Source organism: Rhopilema esculentum, chromosome 10 (genome assembly GCF_057945365.1).
Source record: "Rhopilema esculentum isolate cy_ngs chromosome 10, ASM5794536v1, whole genome shotgun sequence".
Classification (NCBI taxonomy): Eukaryota; Metazoa; Cnidaria; class Scyphozoa; order Rhizostomeae; family Rhizostomatidae; genus Rhopilema; species Rhopilema esculentum.
Window position 1 is genome coordinate 14,005,639 of NC_142824.1, and position 19,883 is coordinate 14,025,521.

At 34.5% G+C, this 19,883-nt stretch overlaps 1 protein-coding gene across 5 annotated transcripts in view; it reads right to left on the reverse strand.

Moving 5' to 3' along the window:
- Positions 1 to 19,883, reverse strand: part of LOC148959417 (protein sidekick-1-like) — a 75,305-nt gene that overhangs the window by 7,339 nt on the left and 48,083 nt on the right. For 4 of the 5 annotated variants that reach the window (XM_089110385.1, XM_089110388.1, XM_089110387.1 and 1 more), the window contains exons 3-17: positions 15,033 to 15,357; positions 13,405 to 13,568; positions 12,244 to 12,562; positions 11,353 to 11,531; positions 9,700 to 10,023; positions 8,990 to 9,298; positions 8,022 to 8,315; positions 6,921 to 7,214; positions 5,483 to 5,782; positions 4,509 to 4,826; positions 4,288 to 4,394; positions 3,860 to 4,085; positions 3,357 to 3,713; positions 2,186 to 2,488; positions 385 to 863 (exon numbers count right to left, since the gene is read on the reverse strand). In XM_089110385.1, coding sequence (XP_088966511.1) covers positions 385 to 863; positions 2,186 to 2,488; positions 3,357 to 3,713; positions 3,860 to 4,085; positions 4,288 to 4,394; positions 4,509 to 4,826; positions 5,483 to 5,782; positions 6,921 to 7,214; positions 8,022 to 8,315; positions 8,990 to 9,298; positions 9,700 to 10,023; positions 11,353 to 11,531; positions 12,244 to 12,562; positions 13,405 to 13,568; positions 15,033 to 15,357 — 4,298 coding nt within the window. The remainder of the gene's footprint in view (positions 1 to 384; positions 864 to 2,185; positions 2,489 to 3,356; positions 3,714 to 3,859; positions 4,086 to 4,287; positions 4,395 to 4,508; positions 4,827 to 5,482; positions 5,783 to 6,920; positions 7,215 to 8,021; positions 8,316 to 8,989; positions 9,299 to 9,699; positions 10,024 to 11,352; positions 11,532 to 12,243; positions 12,563 to 13,404; positions 13,569 to 15,032; positions 15,358 to 19,883) is intronic. The other variant, XM_089110390.1, reaches the window with a different exon arrangement.

The following is a 19,883-nucleotide window of genomic DNA, read 5'->3' on the forward strand; positions in this document are numbered from 1 at the left end:
TGCTAAAGTTAGTTAAAAAATATTCCAACATTAGAACGGCACTGGCGAATGAAAGAAGGTTAATCAGTTTAATTAGATAGTTAGTTAGTTAGTTAGTTAGTTAGTTAGTTAGTTAGTTATTTAGTTAGTTAGTAAGTTAGTTAGTTAGTTAGTTAGTTGGTTAGTTAGTTAGTTAGTTAGTTAGTTAGTTAGTTAGTTAGTTAGTTAGTTATTTAGTTAGTTAGTTAGTTAGTTAGTTAGTTAGTTAGTTAGTTAGTTAGTTAGTTAGTTAGTTAGTTAGTTAGTTAGTTAGTTAGTTAGTTAGTTAGTTAGTTAGTTAGTTATTTAGTTAGTTAGTTAGTGCAGCTGATTGAATCATATAGATATATTAATGAATTTACTTACAATGGCCCAGAGCAATATTCCCGCCAGAGCTGTGACAACAGTCGCAAAACCAATAATAGGGAGCTGGTCAAAAATCGATCGAACGACAATTTTGGAAGCTGAATTTCCAAGCTCTTTTTTTGAAGGTGATTTAATGAAAAATGCAAGATAATTAGAAGGCACAAGTGGGACGTAGATGTATTCGCTCTTTGAGATATCTCCTTCCATTTCATAAACATCCTTGAATATAGGAAGTGCCAAATTTGTTCCTGCCGTGATTGCTTTTATTGCCTCTTCTCGGCTATATTTAATTGAATTATTATTTGATGCATCTCGATGCCAGTCAACGTAAGTTATGCCATGCTTTCCAGTGCAGTTTCCGCAACATGAGGTTATTGCTTCATCGATAATTTTTGGTAGAATTTCAAGATTTGATGCATGAGCTAGTGGCGGTAACGAAATTCTGGCAGAAGATACATTCCTCGAGCATCTGCAAGTATCTAGAAATCGCAGAGAAATGAAGTTGATTAACTGCCAATAGTCATTGATATCACTAGCAAAAAGATTGAAAAATACATATATCATTACATTTTTGAACTTTATCCTCTTACAAGGTTTGTAGTAGCTATATGAAGAAATATTGTTGTATTTAGCTTGTATTGATGAGTAACAGCCAGCAATCACAAAAAAGTTTTATGTAAGATTTTTAGCTATACTGGCTTATAATGACACAAATTTCTACCTGATCCATTTCCTTAAGGCAAAGAGCTTATACAGCTCTGCCTATCGAACACTTTATGACAGACCAGTGAACAGTAATTTTCAATGAAAGCTATCCCATTTTTTGTTTGAAAAGTACAGCACCAGTTCGATGAAGAGGTAATGGCAATATCGTTGTAAACAACATGGTCATTAAAATTTGAATCACTTTTGTAAAGTCGTTAGGGCCAGTTTATAGTTAAAAATCATTCAAACCAGTCTTAAAACTACTAATAAAATTTTGAAAAATGAAAAATGTTGACTTTTTATCAGACAGTCTCAAAGCTTTCAAACCATTTTACAACTTCCTACTTTTAATATATAACTTTTATATTTAATAGTTCTGTTAATAACTGTTTTGTTAGCTGCTACACAACAGAGTAAGAAAAAACAATTGAAAATTAACGTCTAAGTGTTGGGGAATGAAGATGTTCATAATTCGCTTTGAAGTTGCTGGATAAATAAAAATTTTCGACTGTTTTCTATAACGAATCTTTTACTACCATTGAGACAATCGAGTGTCATTGTTTATCGCATAAATTTTGGGCTTTTCTAACGCTAAGCAACGCGTAGCAAAACAATTCACATTTTCTATGGTCTTTGAACAGCTTTGCAAAAGATACACTTGACGATTTGTGACACATTCCATCGATTGAATTTACTTGCCACATATCACGAACGAAGTGGCTTCTGCACATCTGGCCCGTTGCAGCACTGAAAGTTTCCGGGCCCGATATTTAGCCTATTCTTGAATAGAAGTGAGAACGATTGACAGTTTTAGACACCAGAGCACATAATAAGCATTTCTGAGTTTGTGTAAAGAAGAATTTTATCATTGCAAATAATTCACAGGTACTCTTATCATCAAAGCGCGATTTTCGACTACTATCAATACCTGGATGAATTTGTTTCTATTCTCGACCAAAAAAGCCATCTTAACATTTTACATAACTTGCTAAAGCTATTTCAATTTTAGATACTTAAAGATTTTCTGGAAGCTATACTGCCATTTTGCAGCGGGTGGTACTTTTTTTAATGTAAGTGTAGGTTAAATTCAACACACCTCCATGCTGCTCTTTTGACCATACCCCAAATCCAGCTTCTGTAAATGCCAGAATTCTAATCATATATCGAGCAAACGGCTGAAGTTTTCCAATAACAGCAGTTCTGTTAGGCTCCATTACGTCAATATTATACACAGATGTCTTTGGTACTAATACCTCATGTAATTCAATCATCCAATATTCAATTCTGTAACCAAGTACCTCGCCATGAGCTGATGATTGACTTATTGGTTTCCAGTTGAGAAGAATCTCATGAAAGTCAAACATGTCTATCACCTTGAGTTCTGGAGCTTCCGTTGGCGCTGTAAATTTTCAAATATATAAAAAATTTAAAAAGGTTTTTACAGATAAAAGCTCTTTTTACGGTGTGCCGACGTGCATTAACGTTTGGGACAGATTCTTACTTTGAACAGTTTTTCTAATTATGTTTTCTTGAAAATGGAAGTTCAAAAACAAGGGAGAAATTATAACAGAGAGAAAAAATGCGACAACAATTTACCCTTAAATTTTGATGCCAGTTATCGAAAGGGTATTGTTTACTGAAGGTTTATTAAAACTCTTCAATGAACTTAAAAAAGTTCTGTTTTGCCTATTGCTATGTTTTTTTGCGGTTACTTTTTTGGTTAGACAATATCTACCTTGTTTAACCCTGTTTTAGTCCATAGGACTGATCTTAGAACGTTTGCAACAGCTTGGGGCCCAAAAAGTTCATAAATGTTATCAATTATCAAGGAACTAATTGTAGATAAAGTTATCATGAAATCTTGAATATGAAAAACGTGACACTTTAAGGTTCAAGCCTTGAAAAGATAATTGGGCATTTATCTACTTCCCCTTTTAAATGTTTATCAAAGCAAGCTTAAGCATGTTACACGTCCATTAAAGTAAAAATATTACTATTTTTTCATTTATACGTAAACTGCAATAAATTAGACACAATTGTTACCAAGATTTCTTGCTGTGAAAATGGCATGACTTGTTATCAGAAATATAACTTCATTGATTTTTTTACTGCTTTCATTCACTTTTACCAAAAAGGTAGTATGGTTTTAAGGATTTGTCAGAACATGTTAAGGCATCTAAGGAACTGGGGAACTGTTGGTTTATCTGTTAGCTCAGAAGTGACTCCGATAAATAAAAACAGTGAAAGCAAGTTTGCAGAAAACCTACTATTTTGCTTGGTTGTTCCATTAATAGTGATTGTTGAGCCAAGACCTTTTGATGTAAAAGCACCAATTCTCACTTGATACCAAGAAAAATTTTTCAGCTCAGCAACTTCAGTTTCAAATGTAGTTGCATTGACTTCTTTCATCTTTTCACCTGGTTCTGCCCCATAAACGGCAAGAGGATTGATGGCCCTTGGTGCTCTGTGGTACTGACGCATCTCTGTGTCGATCGATTTGTAAAATATTCTATAACCAAGAATGATGCCATTTCTCAATGATTCAGGTATAGGGCTCCAGTATACTTTGATAGCATCGAAGTTTGAAGGCCACGTTTCCACTATTGTAGGTGGTGCGTCTGGTTCTGTAATATTTTGAAAAATTGATAATTTACCAGAGTTAACCGTAAAGAAAGAAAAAGCACTATATAAAATCATTTTGAAAAGTTGTGAAAGAATTCTAGCACGTGTTTTTCTTTAAGAATAATCTTGTACAAGCTAAAATACTTACTATCCTCATCGGTTGTTACATTTATGAAGTGAGAGAAATTCCCTTTTCCTTTGCTGTTAAAAACTTGAATACTGAAGCTGTACTTTGTAAATTTCCTTAAGTTTGGAATAACTATTTTTGACAGGCTGCCATTTGATGTGATATTGAAGACTTGATTTTCATCGCAACCTGTAGGCCGGTCTTTGTGGCAGTCGACAACACGATATTTCAAGATGTAACCATGAACCTAAAATTCATAATAGAAAATAATTATCATAATTTATGTCATAAAATCACCTAGAGATGTATCTTATTTTAAGACAATTTGATTTAACAACTAATTTAAACACGATTATGCTTATATTTAAAGTATTTTTGCTAAAAATTGAAAAAAATTCAGACAGTCATGATTACTGAGAAGAGATTTGATGGAAATGACATCGAGATACCTTTCCATTTACATGGCTATCTGCTTCTTCCATTGCAGCCCATTTCAAGATTACTTCAGTAGATGTTGCATTTTGTCCAGTGATGTTCTTTGGAGCCTCATCAGGAACTAATAAATAAAAGACAGCATCCCAATTAAATTCAATACCTGCATGGCTAGCAAAATGGTCAACATAAAACATCTAGCAATAAAACATCGCGATAAAAAATCTATCATTCTCACCGTATTCGTCTGTCCAAACTGTGATATTTGGACCGAAAACCCCGTCAGATCTGTAGGTGTAAGCCAGTATCTTAAAGGAATATGGAGTATATATTTTCAGGTCGGTAAGTGTAGCATTGGAAATGTAACTGCCGTTTACAGTATTATTTATAACCACGTGTTTCCATGGCTGGCCAGATATAGAAATGTCTTGGTAATACAGTTTGTATCCTAATATAACTCCATGCCGAAAATCTTTTGGCACTCTTTGCCAATTAATCTCGATTGATCTGTGGTCCAAAAAGTGCCCAGTTAGATTCTGAGGTGGCTTTGAAGGTCCTGAAAGTAAAAAAGATGCATCAATTATTGCTTTTCTAAATATATACTATTAATTTCTAATGATATACATAATAAAATATCCAAAAATAACTGTAGAAACAAAAATATTCTTAATTAATTGAATTATTATCAAGATAACACTGTGAGAGGGTTATTATAGACGACAAATAAATTTTGAAGAGCTGTCACTTCTTTACACAAAGTTCTACTTTGTCTTTGAGAGGATAAAACAGTTTTCTTCTAAGTTATTGTAATTGAAAAAGAAAATTGTTAGAAATAAATGCAGGCAGAAATGAATAGAATATCAGACTTATGATTTCATCACAGAACGGCTTGATAAAATAAAGTCGATAAGACACGTAAAACCGATGTTCAAGAAGTGTTTTTTTCTAGACAAAACAAAAGTGTCTTGCAAAAGCTGCCTCTCTTTCAATAAGAGACCTGTATTTCAAAGATGGATCGTTGCTTGTCGTATGAAAATGTTTTGAAAATTTTATAACCAAGGCTTGGGTTAAATTGGATGTCTTATCTTTTAGGAAACGTAATCTATCAGACACTTGTTCAATTTCTAAAACTTGGGTGTTAGAGTTATTATGCAATAAACTTTAGGAATAATATCTAAACAACTTTTAAGTGAGTTCGAGCCCTCTTCTTACCATCCGCATCTGTGCGAATATCTACGGAATTGCTAAAAGGTCCTTCGCCTCCTGATGTTTTTCCAGCCACCTTAAACTCATAAATTGTGTAAAAATGAAGATTTCCAACGAGCAATGTCCTTGTTGAGGGTCCGAAGCCTTCCCGCTTCCAATTCTCGGAGCTTGATTTCTTTCTATATAGCACGATGTAGCCAGTAATTATTCCGTTACGCATCTCTTTAGGAATCAAACCCCATGAAGCACTGATGGCAGTAGAGTTTTTGTAGTGCCCTATTAGGTTAACAGGAGCTGCATCGGGAGCTACAAAGTAAATGGCAAAATTCGATCGGAGTTTCTTGCAAAATATTACAAAAAGTTTAACGAGACATTCTTCAAAGAAAAAATACAATTTATGCCGCTCGCTAGAAATGAAAATAAAACTAAAAAAGTCAGTTAAAAGTTGTTTTCACTCATTGATTTATAGCTTGAAGGAACAAAAAAAATATCACCTTAGGGGTATTCGATACTTTAAAAGTATTCCAAATACAAGTTTATTCCTATTGATAAATGAATAGGTGAAAATGTTGTTTTACAAATTTATCTTTAGATTTTATATTAGGATCAAATAAAAGAAAAAAGTCATTCTATAATCTTAAATGATAAATAATCTATCAAATGATTGCTGAGATATAGCCATGTTAAATAAGACACTTCAGCATCAAATCGTTTTGGCTTTAAATTTCAAAATCATTGCAAAGAAATATGTTTAGAACTGAATTGCTTATCTTGAACCTTATCTTTCTTGAACAATAGAGAATTATAGAATTTTATTTCATTGAATTTATAAAGTAACTTTACTATTTATATAATATTCAGTAAAATCGCAAAAATGATAGGGTTTTTATTTATTTTGTTCAAATCATCTTCACTTTATATAAAATTCATCTTTCTTAGATCTAGGTGTGAATGAGCCAGTAAAAACTATCTAATCGATAAACATGCGAGTGAAGTTGCCGTGTCGACGAAATGGAAACTGTTTTAAATGCCAAAATAACTGGGTAATAAGTAAAATACTTAAAAAGTTACTCTTATATTTTTCTTTGAAGGTAGAAGAATTTCATGTAGTAGAATTTCAAATCCTTTTAGATACAGCAAATCTTAAAAATCTTTTGATAAAATCATAGAAAACTGCCTTAAAAACCAGGTTACATAAAATTTTATAAGACATTTTATAACTGAGAAGAAATCGAGAGACATCCGTCATCAGAAACACATTGAAACAGAAGAACTTAATCATTTTGGAAAGATACAGTCAAAAATTCACTTGCATGCAAATCACATGTCACTTTCCATTTCAACTAATATATAAAATCAAATTGACAACTGTTATTATTGACAGGAATGTCTGCATTTTGTTATCGTCAGACATTTTCACGAAAAAAATGTCATAGTTACTTACCTTTTTGGAGAGTTTTAGCTGTTACTTTACTAGAAAATACTCCGACGCCTTTCTTTGTCACGCCAGCGACCTCCAATTCGTATTCGACGTATCCTTCTAGCATTGCAACAAGAGCTCTTTTTTCATCAACGGTCATATTTCTTTTTGCTTCATCCCGGTCGCTCCGTTTGTACTTGACGACATAGGCAGTTATGACTCCATATGTTTTTGTAGGATCAATATCAGACCAGGTAATTTCAATTGAATTAGGTGAAATCGGCGTAGCAACTGTATTTGAAGGTGGTCCACCAGGCCCTATTTGCAATGTTTAGTTATTAACCTAGCAGCCATGTGCTTGTATGTTTTGTAAATAATCAAAAAAGACAGATTACTATTGTAAATTGCAAACGTTCACTAATAAATCAAAAGTACTCGGTGGATAAAAATTTTTAAAAATACTTCAGAACATTTAATAACACATAGAAAAGTTAACTTCAATTTTACAACAATATAAAACTTACTATTTGATGGATAAAATGAATCTAGTTGAAGAAAATGATTTTCAAATCTAGTGTCAACTCTTAAAAAGATTTATTCTTTACACTCAGTTAATATTTTTCATCTTCCCAGAACAATATGATACATATTTACGAAATATTAAGATATGTATTGAAGATATTTTGCGAACACAACTGGAAAATTGAAGCTAGAAGCTCGAAATGAACTCTAGGAAGTTTCCAACAATCGTGAAGTCTGCTAGTAATAACCATTCGCATTTGTGTTCTTTCTTTACTTGAAAAAAAATCAGTATGGGAGAGTTTCGTTACATTTTTATAGCAATGTTTCATCAAATCTGCTTCGTCTTTAATAGCACGCTTACGTTAATCCCATAAATGGTGTTGTGCAAATTTATCACTTTAATCATTTCTGTGTATCATTATTTCATTGCTGCTTGATGATTAAGGCCATAAAACCATCGTCATCCATAAAGATAGTCTGTCTTTAAAATGGATATTGTTGATATTGTTAACTTTATTATGAAAGTGGCAGGGACTGCAGAAGTCATGGATTCAATGGATTCAAGATGAAACAAAATAACTGAATTTCACTATATTTACTCACTATCTTCGTCGGTTCTGACCCTTGTAGCATCGCTTATGGTTCCCTCTCCAACTGAAGTCTTTGCAGAAACTTTGACATCATAAAATGTCCACAAATCGAGATCAGATTTTGTGAATGACTTTCCAGTTACCTCATAACTAGTCCACGGGTGGTCGCCTATCGCCTTTTTGATATATACTTTATATCCGCTTATGATCCCATTCTGATGATCTGATGGTACATCGTCCCATGTCACCTCAATACTAGAAGAGCTTGTATTTCTTGCTATTATGCTTGCTGGGGCAGCGGAAGGTACTGAAATGTAAACAGATTAGATGCAGCATATGGCCTTGCTATAAAAAGAAGCAGCAGTTAATTTTCTATCTAGAAATATAGCAAAAGCTACTTGTAACATTCAGAAATATAGTTGTTTTTCCACGGGTGTAGAGCTAGTGGGGAGGGGGGGGGACTCAGTGGTTCAGAGCCCCCTTTGTTGATTCCAAAATTGTTAAATTTCTACTTTTGCTATTGTTTTTTGCAATATTTGGTGCAAGAGGCTCCTATGTTATTTTGTTAGCACAAAACCGCTGTGTTTATCGCTTGTAAACGGGGACGCTAGGGATGCACATTCAAATGAAACTTTGGGGTCTCTTCCAATTTTGGAAAAGTTATTTGCTTAGGATTTGTCACACATTGAACTAGAAATTACACTACACATCATGGTTTTCCATGACATCGGGTTTGGCAAGAAGTTTGCCCATATTGTGCAAACAAAAGACGGGGTGTTTTGATGGATCCATAGAAAATATGTTAAAAACTAGGCCTTTTCCGTCAATTGCCTCTTCCAGAAAATCGCAATGAGAAAATCTATAATGTTAAATGTGCTATTCAAACCTAAGAGCGGCAATGATTCTGGCAAAATCTTGGTATAAATTGCCTTTATTGTTTATAAAAAAATATATAATTATATATTCATTTTTTTAACTAACCATCTTCCATTGTTCGTTCTTCAACTGGTGCACTGAAAACGCCACTTCCTTTCGAAGTTCTTCCTGCCACCTTAAATTCGTATATGGTGTATTTCTTTAATTCAGTCACTGTAGACCCGCGATCTCCCACCGAGCCTATTATTATAGACAGCCAAGGACTCGAGGTACCTGTTTTTATCTTATATTGAATCTCAAAGCCAACGCCGATTCCATTCCAAAGAGTCAAATCTGAAAATGTCCGCCATGTCACCCGAATTGATGTAGATGACTGTTTTACTGCAGCAAGATTTGGTGGAGCTACATCAGGAACTGAAATCGAAATAGAATAAAAATGCAAATTGAATTGAAATTTTATAGATACAATTTGCAAGTAAGGGATGGATAAGAAAACATTTGCTTGCTTTTTCAAACAGTTGCTCGATTAAAAGGTTACTTGTTTATTGACAATATGCCGATCTTAGCGCTTTATTAATCTCAGAAAAATAAAAATTCCTCAAGCTTTTATTTCATTTAAAAAAGCAACTATAGTCATGTCATCTTGTTCTCTTAAACGATGGATTGATCTCTCTGTTTCTCTGTCTCTTGCATATCATATAGCAACTTAAGCTAGCTGTTGATCAATGCTTTTAAAGAATTAAACAAATATTAAGGCCAAAACTGCAAAAATGCCGTTTTCCTGCAAAAAGCATTATTTTGAATACTAGGCTCACCATCTTCATCTGTTTTCTGTATTGCACCTGGCGATATGATATTGTGATCAGCGCTGCCAATTTTCCCAAAGTAATGAACAAAAAACTGGTAATCAGTGTATTTGCCAAGCACTGATGCAATCACTGTTTGTGGCAGATTTCCAGTTACTGTGATTGTGTGAACATTGCTTTCGTCTCCAACTTTGTAGTAGCGAACTTCATGATTGGTTATATAAGTCCAAGAATCCAAGGGAGGTAGAAAAGGAGCTGAAGGCAGCGTGACAGAAATGGCAGTAGAATTAATCATCGCAGGGACCGGAGCTGGAATACTCATGGCAGTTACATCTAAAACAAAATCACCTGTCATTAATCTGCACAGCATTAATTGACATACAGCCTGATATTTGTGCTTGAATTGAAAAAGGCCGAATCTTTTGGAATGGCATTATAAGCAACTGCGGTAAAAATCTTCTCTGCCTATTCCGTTTCACTTATTATAAGCTCTTTATTAACATTGTGACTGAAAAATCTTAAGTAAAAATACATAATTTGACAACTGATCTCCGCGTGGTAATTGTTTAAGAGGGTCACGTTAGAGAATTTGCATCTCAGATAACGACAAGTTTGACTCTGACGATTAAGAATAGCCAAAACACCCTCTGCCTCCCCCATACACACCATAAAATTTCTTATCAATATTGGGCAAATTTTGACAATATCAAATTGTGTAAGTTCATCAAGTTTTTATGAGCATTTAGTTAACCGTATGAAAGTTCCCATTATAACGTCTTCTGAGGATTAGGCACAAGTACCCTGGTCTAAAAATAGCAAAAGGGTATTTCAAGGTTCGGGGATCAAGTTAAATTCTTTCAGCATATCAATCTGTGAAGATTTACCAGGTTTACCAAGTTTCATGAGAATTTAGCCAACTGTATGAAAGTTGCCATGTTAACGTGTTTCGTGGACTGGGCACAAGTACCCTAGTTTATAAATAGCACTATTGGTATTTCTGAGTTATGAAACCACTTTAATTTTTTTCATCATCTTAAATTATATATTTTTACTAAGTTTGTGGCTCTATAACTACTAGAAAGATATTAACCACACTTATATCCTCCGAGGACTTTGCACAAGTGTCCCTTGTCTAGAAATAGCACAAGGGGGTATTTCCAAGTTTAGAGATTACATTTAACTTTTTCGGTATATCAAATTATGTAGGTTTCTTGGTTGCGAAGTTTCTTGTTGTAAAGCTAACAGGAAGAAATTTAACACAACAACGTGTTCCGTGGACTAGGCACAAGTATCCTTGTCTTAAAATAGCACAAGGGGGCATTTGTCAGAGGGGGTCTATATCCTATCTTGTTACGCATATCAAATTGTGTATTTTCGCCAAGATTCATGCTTTTATCAAAATTTGCACGATTCTTCTGCTTATCGACCTCACTAATAAGAAAATGGGAAGTAACGAATACTGAATAATGAATAATAATGAATACTGAAAACAAAAGCTTAAGAAGTAAATATCGACAAAAGATTAAGAGAGAGGTAGTAGAAGTAAAGTAGAAGAATTTTGAGAAAAAAAGAAAACTTTATATAAATTATGTCTATGGTATGTGTTGTTGGATTCAAATTTATTCGCTGCACACGCCTCTTATTGAAATTAAATAAACTAACCTGTTTTCAAATTGTAAAGCATATTTCCCCAAGATGACGAGTAGCTACCGCTACCAACTCTATGCTGGACTCTTATGTAGTCTTTGCCTGTTTTTTCCGCCATAAATGCTTTAATCGGATAAAAAGTGCTTGACAATAACTGGCCTGCATCCATTTCAAACGAACTCGGATTCGAATAGCTAACAATGAAAAAATATATTCTGTCTGTATCAGTATAAAGATTGGAAAGAGTTGAGACTTTTCAATAAAACTGTATGTAAAATAGCTTTTCCCCCTCCCCCAATTCAGTGTTGAATGCATTATTTGATACAAAAATAATAAAACTACAAATCCAACATTGCTTCGAGGGGACAGGGGGGATTGGAATTTACTGGGGCAAGGTAAAGTAGAATATTACAAAAATTGCATTTTGTCTAAAAATTTTGTCCAGGATTGTAGTTTTGAACAACTACTGCTCAAAGATAACACGGTTACCATCCATGCAAGGAATTTAAAGCAACTATAGCATACGGATTAGACAATGTATCCCTTAGATGTCGAAAAGTATGGAACTCAATTCCCACAGAAATTGCTTTAAGCTCAAATATAAAAACCTTCAAAGCAATTATCAAAACTATGTCGGCGATTTCTTACTCATGCCGCATTTGTAAACCATTTGTAGGGTAAGTTGGCTATATAAAAGGATAGAGAGCATTCTGTACATTGATGTATTTCATTGAAAATTCATTTATTACTGTTATTGCTGAACTCAGTTTTTGTTGATATATTTAGTTGGTTTTAATTAGCTTTAATATAGCTAGTAGTTTACGTTTACTTATATAAAAGAAAGTAAAGAAAAAATAACAGCTTGAGTGTTTGAAGTATTTTAAGCAAACATTGTACAAAACTTACTCAGCGATGACAAATGTTCCAAGACTTGATTCCACGTTGTTCTTGGTGATGAAAAATTCACAGATCTCATTACACCACATTTTGAGCTTATAAGCACCATTTGAAGGGACTTTCAAATATCCAATGTAGCGCAAGGCATAGTTGTCACCAAAGTCGTGATACTGATGTGGATCAAAAAGGGTAGATTTGCAAGTGAATGACGTTGGATTGTTTGGATAATTCGGGTTGTTGCTGTACGCATATGAAGTTGAATAGGTTCTGTAACCCAACTGAAAGCTTTCGTACCTATGAGCTATCAATCCTGTCCATTTATAATGTGCTGAAAAGATGGGAAAAGATAAAGAAATAAGTTGAAAGGTAATCTTTTAGTCTTTTATCAAAGATAATAAATTCATTCATAGATAAAAATTAATTGTAAAAATGGGTAGAAAATTGAAAAGACATGTTGAAAACCTTAACGAAAATATGACCTTGCTGGGCGCATTATAACTACAGGCAGCTTTTATTTAATAACTGTGTGTAACGGCCGGCGCAAAACACTTGAATCTTAAATGTTATGCATGTTCGAGGATTGATGATATGCATTTTAAGACAAGTAACGAAGCAATCATTCAATGTCAGACATATGTGGAAGATTTTAAAATTTCAACTAACAAATGAGCACCATATCAACACATTGCCTAACATTGCCAAACACAATTGCTAGATTTCCAATTAGGCCCATTGCTTGGAAATGAGATAAAATTGGAAAATGTGTTAGTATTATGATTTATTTTTGTGAAAAGACCAAAAATGAAAAACTTGTCACAGACTAAGCAGTAAATTTGATTTCATGCATCTCAATTCATCTACATTCCCTGTACAAAAGTTAGTGCGTTGAAGCGATTCTATAAAATTTTAAGGCATTTTGCATGGGATAGCCTTTATTGCTTTGGGAATTATATTGAAGGCAAGCTGGTAATAGGGGATTATCAAGTCGCTGGCAAGCTGGTAATATAGATATCCTTATAATATTTAAGGGCTGTTTTCTTGGGGAATTGAAACCAGTGCTCTCTAACAGAGAAAACGAATCCAATTTTATTATTTCATAAAGTATTCGATGCGACTGGATTCCGTCGAAAGGGGATTGTATCTATGAAAGAATTATAAATACTTAGCTACCCATTGATCTTCTCAAGTATGCTTTTGGTATCGGCTGCACTTCCGTTGCATCAGGAAATTTCACACCAAGCCGAAAAAATCCATTGCTATAGGTCGTACCATAGTGGTAAGCAACGATTTCATATCTGAATCCTTTTAGTAAGTCAACTTCAGCTGAATATTTCCTGCGGTGATAGAAAATATGTTCGTAAATACATGTTGAATACATGTTACAAATAATTCTGGCAAAATTATGCAATATGCTAAAAGTTGCAATGATACTTGGGACCGACTTAGAGAGTACACAGGTACCAATCATCAAATCTTAAAATTCATAATTCTTATTATTGGATTGGACTTTGATAAATGTGCAGCTATTAAAACACCATCTACAGACGGGCTAAGAAGTGGTAGTCTTTGTGTTTTTATTCACAGAGCATGCTACAGTTTTATCCTGTTCGGTTGTACTCCAAATAATTTTACTGCTTCTTTTTTATCAGTGTGCTTAAAATTAGAAATGGTCAATGGAGTGGCAAAACGCTGGAACACTTCTCAAAAACACCCATAAGACAAATTTTTTTCCTGGCCATTATGCATTTTTGACTGCCTTCGCAGTTGACTTAGTAACGCTCGACACTGCTGAAGATGGCTGAGCGAGACTAGACAAGGTGCAAAAACGACAAAATATTTTCATTGGAAATTGGTCTAAAGTATGCCCCGCCATATGGGTCAAAAGTCTGTTATACAAAATATATGGTGTGATTGTAAATATATTGTTTAAATCTAATATAAATCTGTTGTACAATTCATATCGACGTTATTTCTCCTAACTTAAAGCGTGTCCACTTGACATTTATAAATTGTGGTCGGAAGTTTCAGATATATAAGGTCTGAATTTGTTTGCAAATATGGAAGGTCTGAATTTGTTTGCAAATATATAAGGTCTGAATTTGTTTGCAAATATATAAGGTCTGAATTTGTTGGCAAATATATAAGGTCTGAATTTGTTTGCAAATATATAAGGTCTAAGCGCGAACGATATGCGTAGTAACATTTCCCGCCAAATCTGACTCGATTATGACTCGAAAAGCTTTCATATTAACCTACTGCCCTCTGTTTAAGGATTTGCTCTCGTGAAATCCCTTGGAAAGCGAATACTAATTTATGCTCGTTATAATGACCATTTGATACATTTTTCATGTAAAGCAATGAACATTTTAATGAAATAAGACAATAAATTTTTATTTTGGCATTTTTTAGTAAATTGTATTTGAAGAATTTTTTAAATGATAGAAAAACAAAAAGGCAATGCCATATTATACCTCTCTTGAAGAAGTATTCCAAATTTTTTCTTGTAAATTTTAACAAATTTTTTAGTAAATGTCTTCCTTCAATTATGTTGGAAAATAGGGTAAAAGACGCATGGTTATTATAAATACTGAATTTATAGATCACAAAAAAGCAAATAAATTCTTGGGCAAGCTATCGAAATGGCATTTTTGGGTACAAAAGAGAACTATTTGTGAAGATGAGAAAGCCGAGAATTCAGCAGCCCTACCGGCCGAGATTTTTGCAGCCCTCCCTGCTCCCCCTCCCACGTTACGGCCTATTAATCCTTGCAAAAAGTTTGATATGTAATCGAAGCTTACTTTTCATTCCAGTTATCATTTGTTTGTGTATTCACTTCTAAAATTTTTGTAAATCCATTTGGGTTCATCTCGATTTCCAGACGACATTTTGAGCTACAAATAGCAAAGAACTTGTGCTTTCCATTTTGTGGCGAAACAAACACTGATGAATAGCATCCATGTTGATGGTTTCCGTAATAACGTCCAGAGTATTCGAAATTGTCTGCATTTTGAACGTATGTTGGACAACCTGGATAGTCTGGAATATTTTTGAAGTTGTCAAAGCTGAATTGGCTTGAACTTAACCACGTTTTGATTATGATACCAGGACCTTGTTGATAGAAACCTGAAAAGGGAAATTTTTCTTATTTTAATCGAAATAAGATAATCGCAGTTAATCAGATAGCTTGAAGAAAAAAATGTTGTGACTTTACCATATTCTAGCATGGCAAGCTGTTTCACCAAATCCCAGTATGGCTTATAACAACCCGAAGAAGGAATTTGACTCAGTTTAACTCAGCCTAATCTTTGGCAGATTTTTGCAATAATAGTTTTTTCCTGTATCTTCAAGGAAAAAAAATAGCTACTTTTTGGAACGATTAAATGCAATATTAGATTAAATAAAATAGAAATCATAATCGGTCATAAGGAGTTCTGCTTGCTATTGTTTTTTGTTGTCAATTGAACAGGGAATAAGTGACTAACCGTCGAAAATGAGAATTCCCATTTCACTATAAGAAAGGGATCAGTTTTTAATTGTTGTGTCATCTCAGCTCTAGCTTTTTGTATATGGTTTCTTAAAAATTGAGTGCTTCTAACATCTTGAGGCTCTCGAATAAATACTGTTAAATCCAGGGGCGCTGGAAACAGGGAGGAAGAGGGACAGCTGCCCCCTGCCCAGACTCTACGGGGGTAGCAGGGGCGGCACTGTACCCTTGTAAAAAAGTTACTGTATTTATGCTGATAGAATAAAAGTATATTGCTGTTTTGAACAAAGAGAAAGCATTGGGTGCCTTTGTTATGGATTCATAAGCAATAATGTGAATTAAGGAGAGTACTACACTGTGGCATATTTGGACCGATAAACGTGAAATCACGGAAGCTTGTTATGTTGTTCTTTGATCCTCTGAACTGTCTCTTGTCTACAGAAACCAATCTATTACAGATTTAAAGCGCAAAGCAGATTTTGATATCTAGAATGTTTCTTTGTACAAGATCATTTAAAATTGAGTCATACTGTATTCATTTCATTGCTTGGCCTTGGTGGACCACCAGTGTATAAGCCAGTGGCGTATTCAGGGCTGCAGCAGTGGGGAGGGGGGGATGGGGTCTTGGGGTACAGGCCTCAGAAAATTTTTTAGACCACGCCCTTCAAACATACGCAAATGCGGGGAAACGCCCTTTTTGCAAAATTTGTTCAAGACCTTCGTCTTGGCTTGAAAGAAATGGCTTTCCATCTAATTAAATGACCTTAAAAAAGTTTATGTTCCGCAACTAACAGTTTACCTACACCCTCACCCCCATGAGTTTTACATTGTTTTGGAACAAATCTCGAGAACGATATTTTGGAAAAGTTGGGAAGTCAAGACCCCCCATTCCCCCCTTGGGTACCCCACTGGAATCAATAGCAGTCATTATTCTTAAAATGCACATTTGGCTTCAAGAAGCCTCACATTACTTAAAGAATGAGAACTGTTTGCAGATCAAAGGCATGAGGGTTGCTAGCAAAAATACAGTCAAGTTCAGACATATTCTTTCTTGTAGCTACACAAGAATGGGACAGCTGCTTGAAATAACTCAAGAGCCCCAGAGCTAAAGAGGGATTCCAGAGCTCAACTCTGATAAGCTGATAAACCCTTGTCAGCATTGGTAAGCTGTACTGTATGTTCGTCTGCAAGAAGTTTGCTCAGATGAAGATTTGAAGCATTAGGCAAAAAAATCTCATGTTTACAAGTTCTAAAAGGTCTAAACAAAATGAGAACTGCTAAGAGAAGGTGAACAGCACTAAATTACTTTGCAGACTTTGTGTCATACTGCTAAACTCAAACTGACACCACCAATTAAGGTAAACTGAATGGTTTCCAACAAAGTGGCTGATGCGATAAGCTAATTAACCAAGAACTGCTCTGATCAGGAAGATACAGTGGCGGCTCGTGGGGTAAATTTTTGGTGGGGCTGATGACGTAATATTCTAAATCTGAAGCCATAGGCACGGAACGCCAAGAATAATAAAAAGCCTTTCCATTCTTTACTACCGCTAATCAACAAGGCTGTCATCATTTTGAAAGTTTCGATTGAAAAAAAAGTGCTACTATTAATCATCTATAATTTTTAATAAGCAAAGTAATAGACTATGTGAAAAGTTGGTGCGCTCAACTTTATTTATTCAAGTCCGCTGGACCGTTTCTCTCTTCACAAAAAGGGGAGTTCGTGGGTGATGTCCATGAAAACATAGACAACTTGAAAATGGCCAACCCGTAGACGATATCCTTTGCATTGCATATCATCATGGCAATTAAATATTTTTAAGAACAAAAAGTTCGAACTTTTAATTGATTAATTTTCATATGCCGTGAAGCTAAAATTGTTCCAGTTGAAAGCCTGCATTGGAAATATGCTTTATGTGATTAGAGATTTAAAGGTCTGCGGCCTAGCCTTCCCATTATGAGCTTGTTTCAAGATCGGCAAAATTTATTCTGATAAAGATCTAACTTGTATGCTTTATTTCAAAGTTTAAAGCTAAAATGCGAGTCATCGAATACACGCCACTCTGCTGCGTTCCACTTCAAGATCAACATTGCCTATCACATCACAACAACAAAAATTCAGCTACCGTTGAATTGAATTATTTGGGGCTAGTTTCAACTAGTCCCTAAGGAATGCAAATTCGAGCAGAATTGGCCAATCAGAAGGCAGTCATCAACTGAATAGTCGAGTCATGAGAGGCACTTGATTGGTTCATTCTCTGCTAGTTTGGGGCTAGCCCCAAAAGCTCGGAAGATAGTTTCTGATACGCGTGTTTGTTCAGTTTTCAAATAAACCGGCGGGCAGTGGGACCTAAACAAACTAGAGATTGGACAAACGGTGAGATTCGAAGCAAGGAAATTAGTGAACAGTGCTAAATTAATAATGGACGTTGATTTTATTTACGTTTATAAATCTAAAACTTATTTTTGGAAATCTTTGGTGGGGCTGAGCCCCGCTAGCCCCAATACACGAGCCGCCACTGGGAAGATATTAGAACTTCATGAACATAAAAAGTGCTTGATTACTTGATAATCCGTACAGAGTATCAGGTACCATCAATTGCAAGCTGGTCTGTACCTCCGACCTCATCAAACTGCCTACTTTGACAAAGAACATTAGGAGCTTCCCACATAAAGCAAAATTTGTAATAAGGAAGTTGCCAAACCAATAAAGAAGGTAACAAATATATAAACTATTTGTTTAATCATGGCTTAGAGGAATGCCATAAAGAATGCCTGTTAGAGCTACACAAGTTATCTTAATGGTATATATTTCTTTTGCATTTTCATCTGCAACTACAGCTCGTTATGTTAAGCACAATGTAGCGTGTTAAGTAATTGTTGAAGGCTAACATAACAGGCAACAGCCAAAACAACCTTATGATTACACAATGACCGTATGGACAGCATTTGTACAGAAAAAGCTGCCTTGTAAGATCTGATGCAAGATCCGAAAGACGAAAAGACTTTTTTCGAAAATATTTGACCTGTTAGATTAACCGTTTTTTCCGTACGAAAGTACTATGTTATGTCAGGTTTCTGTTTTGATTCAATATGTATTCTATTGTATTTAATTTGATATTCTATTATAACTCTTATATTAGTCATTAATAATCAGCCCTTTTTGAGAAGATGCCCCCCCCGCCGCCGCCTCAAAATACTTCCGGTGCCCCTGCCTAAATCCCTTGATGTCGCACATAACCATACGGAGCAGTAATACTTTTTATGTTTACCACCTTGTCTCGCGTTCTCTTGGAGCTAAATGAGAGACTTTCCATCTCTTCCTTTCAATGAAATTTTGTTATCTTTCATTTCTTTTTGCAAGGGATAAAAGCAACTTCTGTTGCCATTAGAAAGATTTGCGTGGTAGCAAATGAAGTTCATCAAAAGCAAATGAAAGTAATTTTCAACTAGATAATGATTGATTTCTTTAAGAAAATCATAGCAGCTATTTGAGCTAGAAGCTATAAGGGCATCGAGTATAAAATATAGGAAAGGTCTTTTACCACATTTTATCCAATTTTTTTGTCCAGAATTTTCTTTATTCTTATGTAAACAATGAACAGTTACTTTAAATGCAATCTATCTTGATTTTCTCTAGAGCAAGTTGGAAATTTATGTTTACGATCAAAATCATCTATATTTGCAAAAAAAAAATTTTCTTATTTAACTTCTCGACTTCAATTAATTTTATTGATTGATACAAACTAGAAGCGCGCCCATATACAATTTTTTCATTTCTCAAAACTGTGCAAAATTAATTTATAAGAATATTTTAGATTTGCTAAATTCTAATTAGAAAATTATGTTAAATCTTAAAAAAGTCAATTTCTAGCTAAAACTTTCTGAATTTATAAATCTTTGTCGTAAAAATCTTTTATTTCTTTTTGGTTTGGCTGCTATAATTTCAGACTCCTTAGATTAACTTTAATAGCCCAATTTTTTAGTAAAGTAAAGTAAAAAAACACATAGAAGACAGCAGACACAAAAATGTAGGCGGGGCAGGGGATGTGGGGCTTGTCCACATGTTTTCATTAGTCACACCCTCTCTATTGATGGAAAAAAAATTTCTAAAAACATTGCAAAGAAAACAACAATGAAATGGTGCCATCATTTAACTACGGTG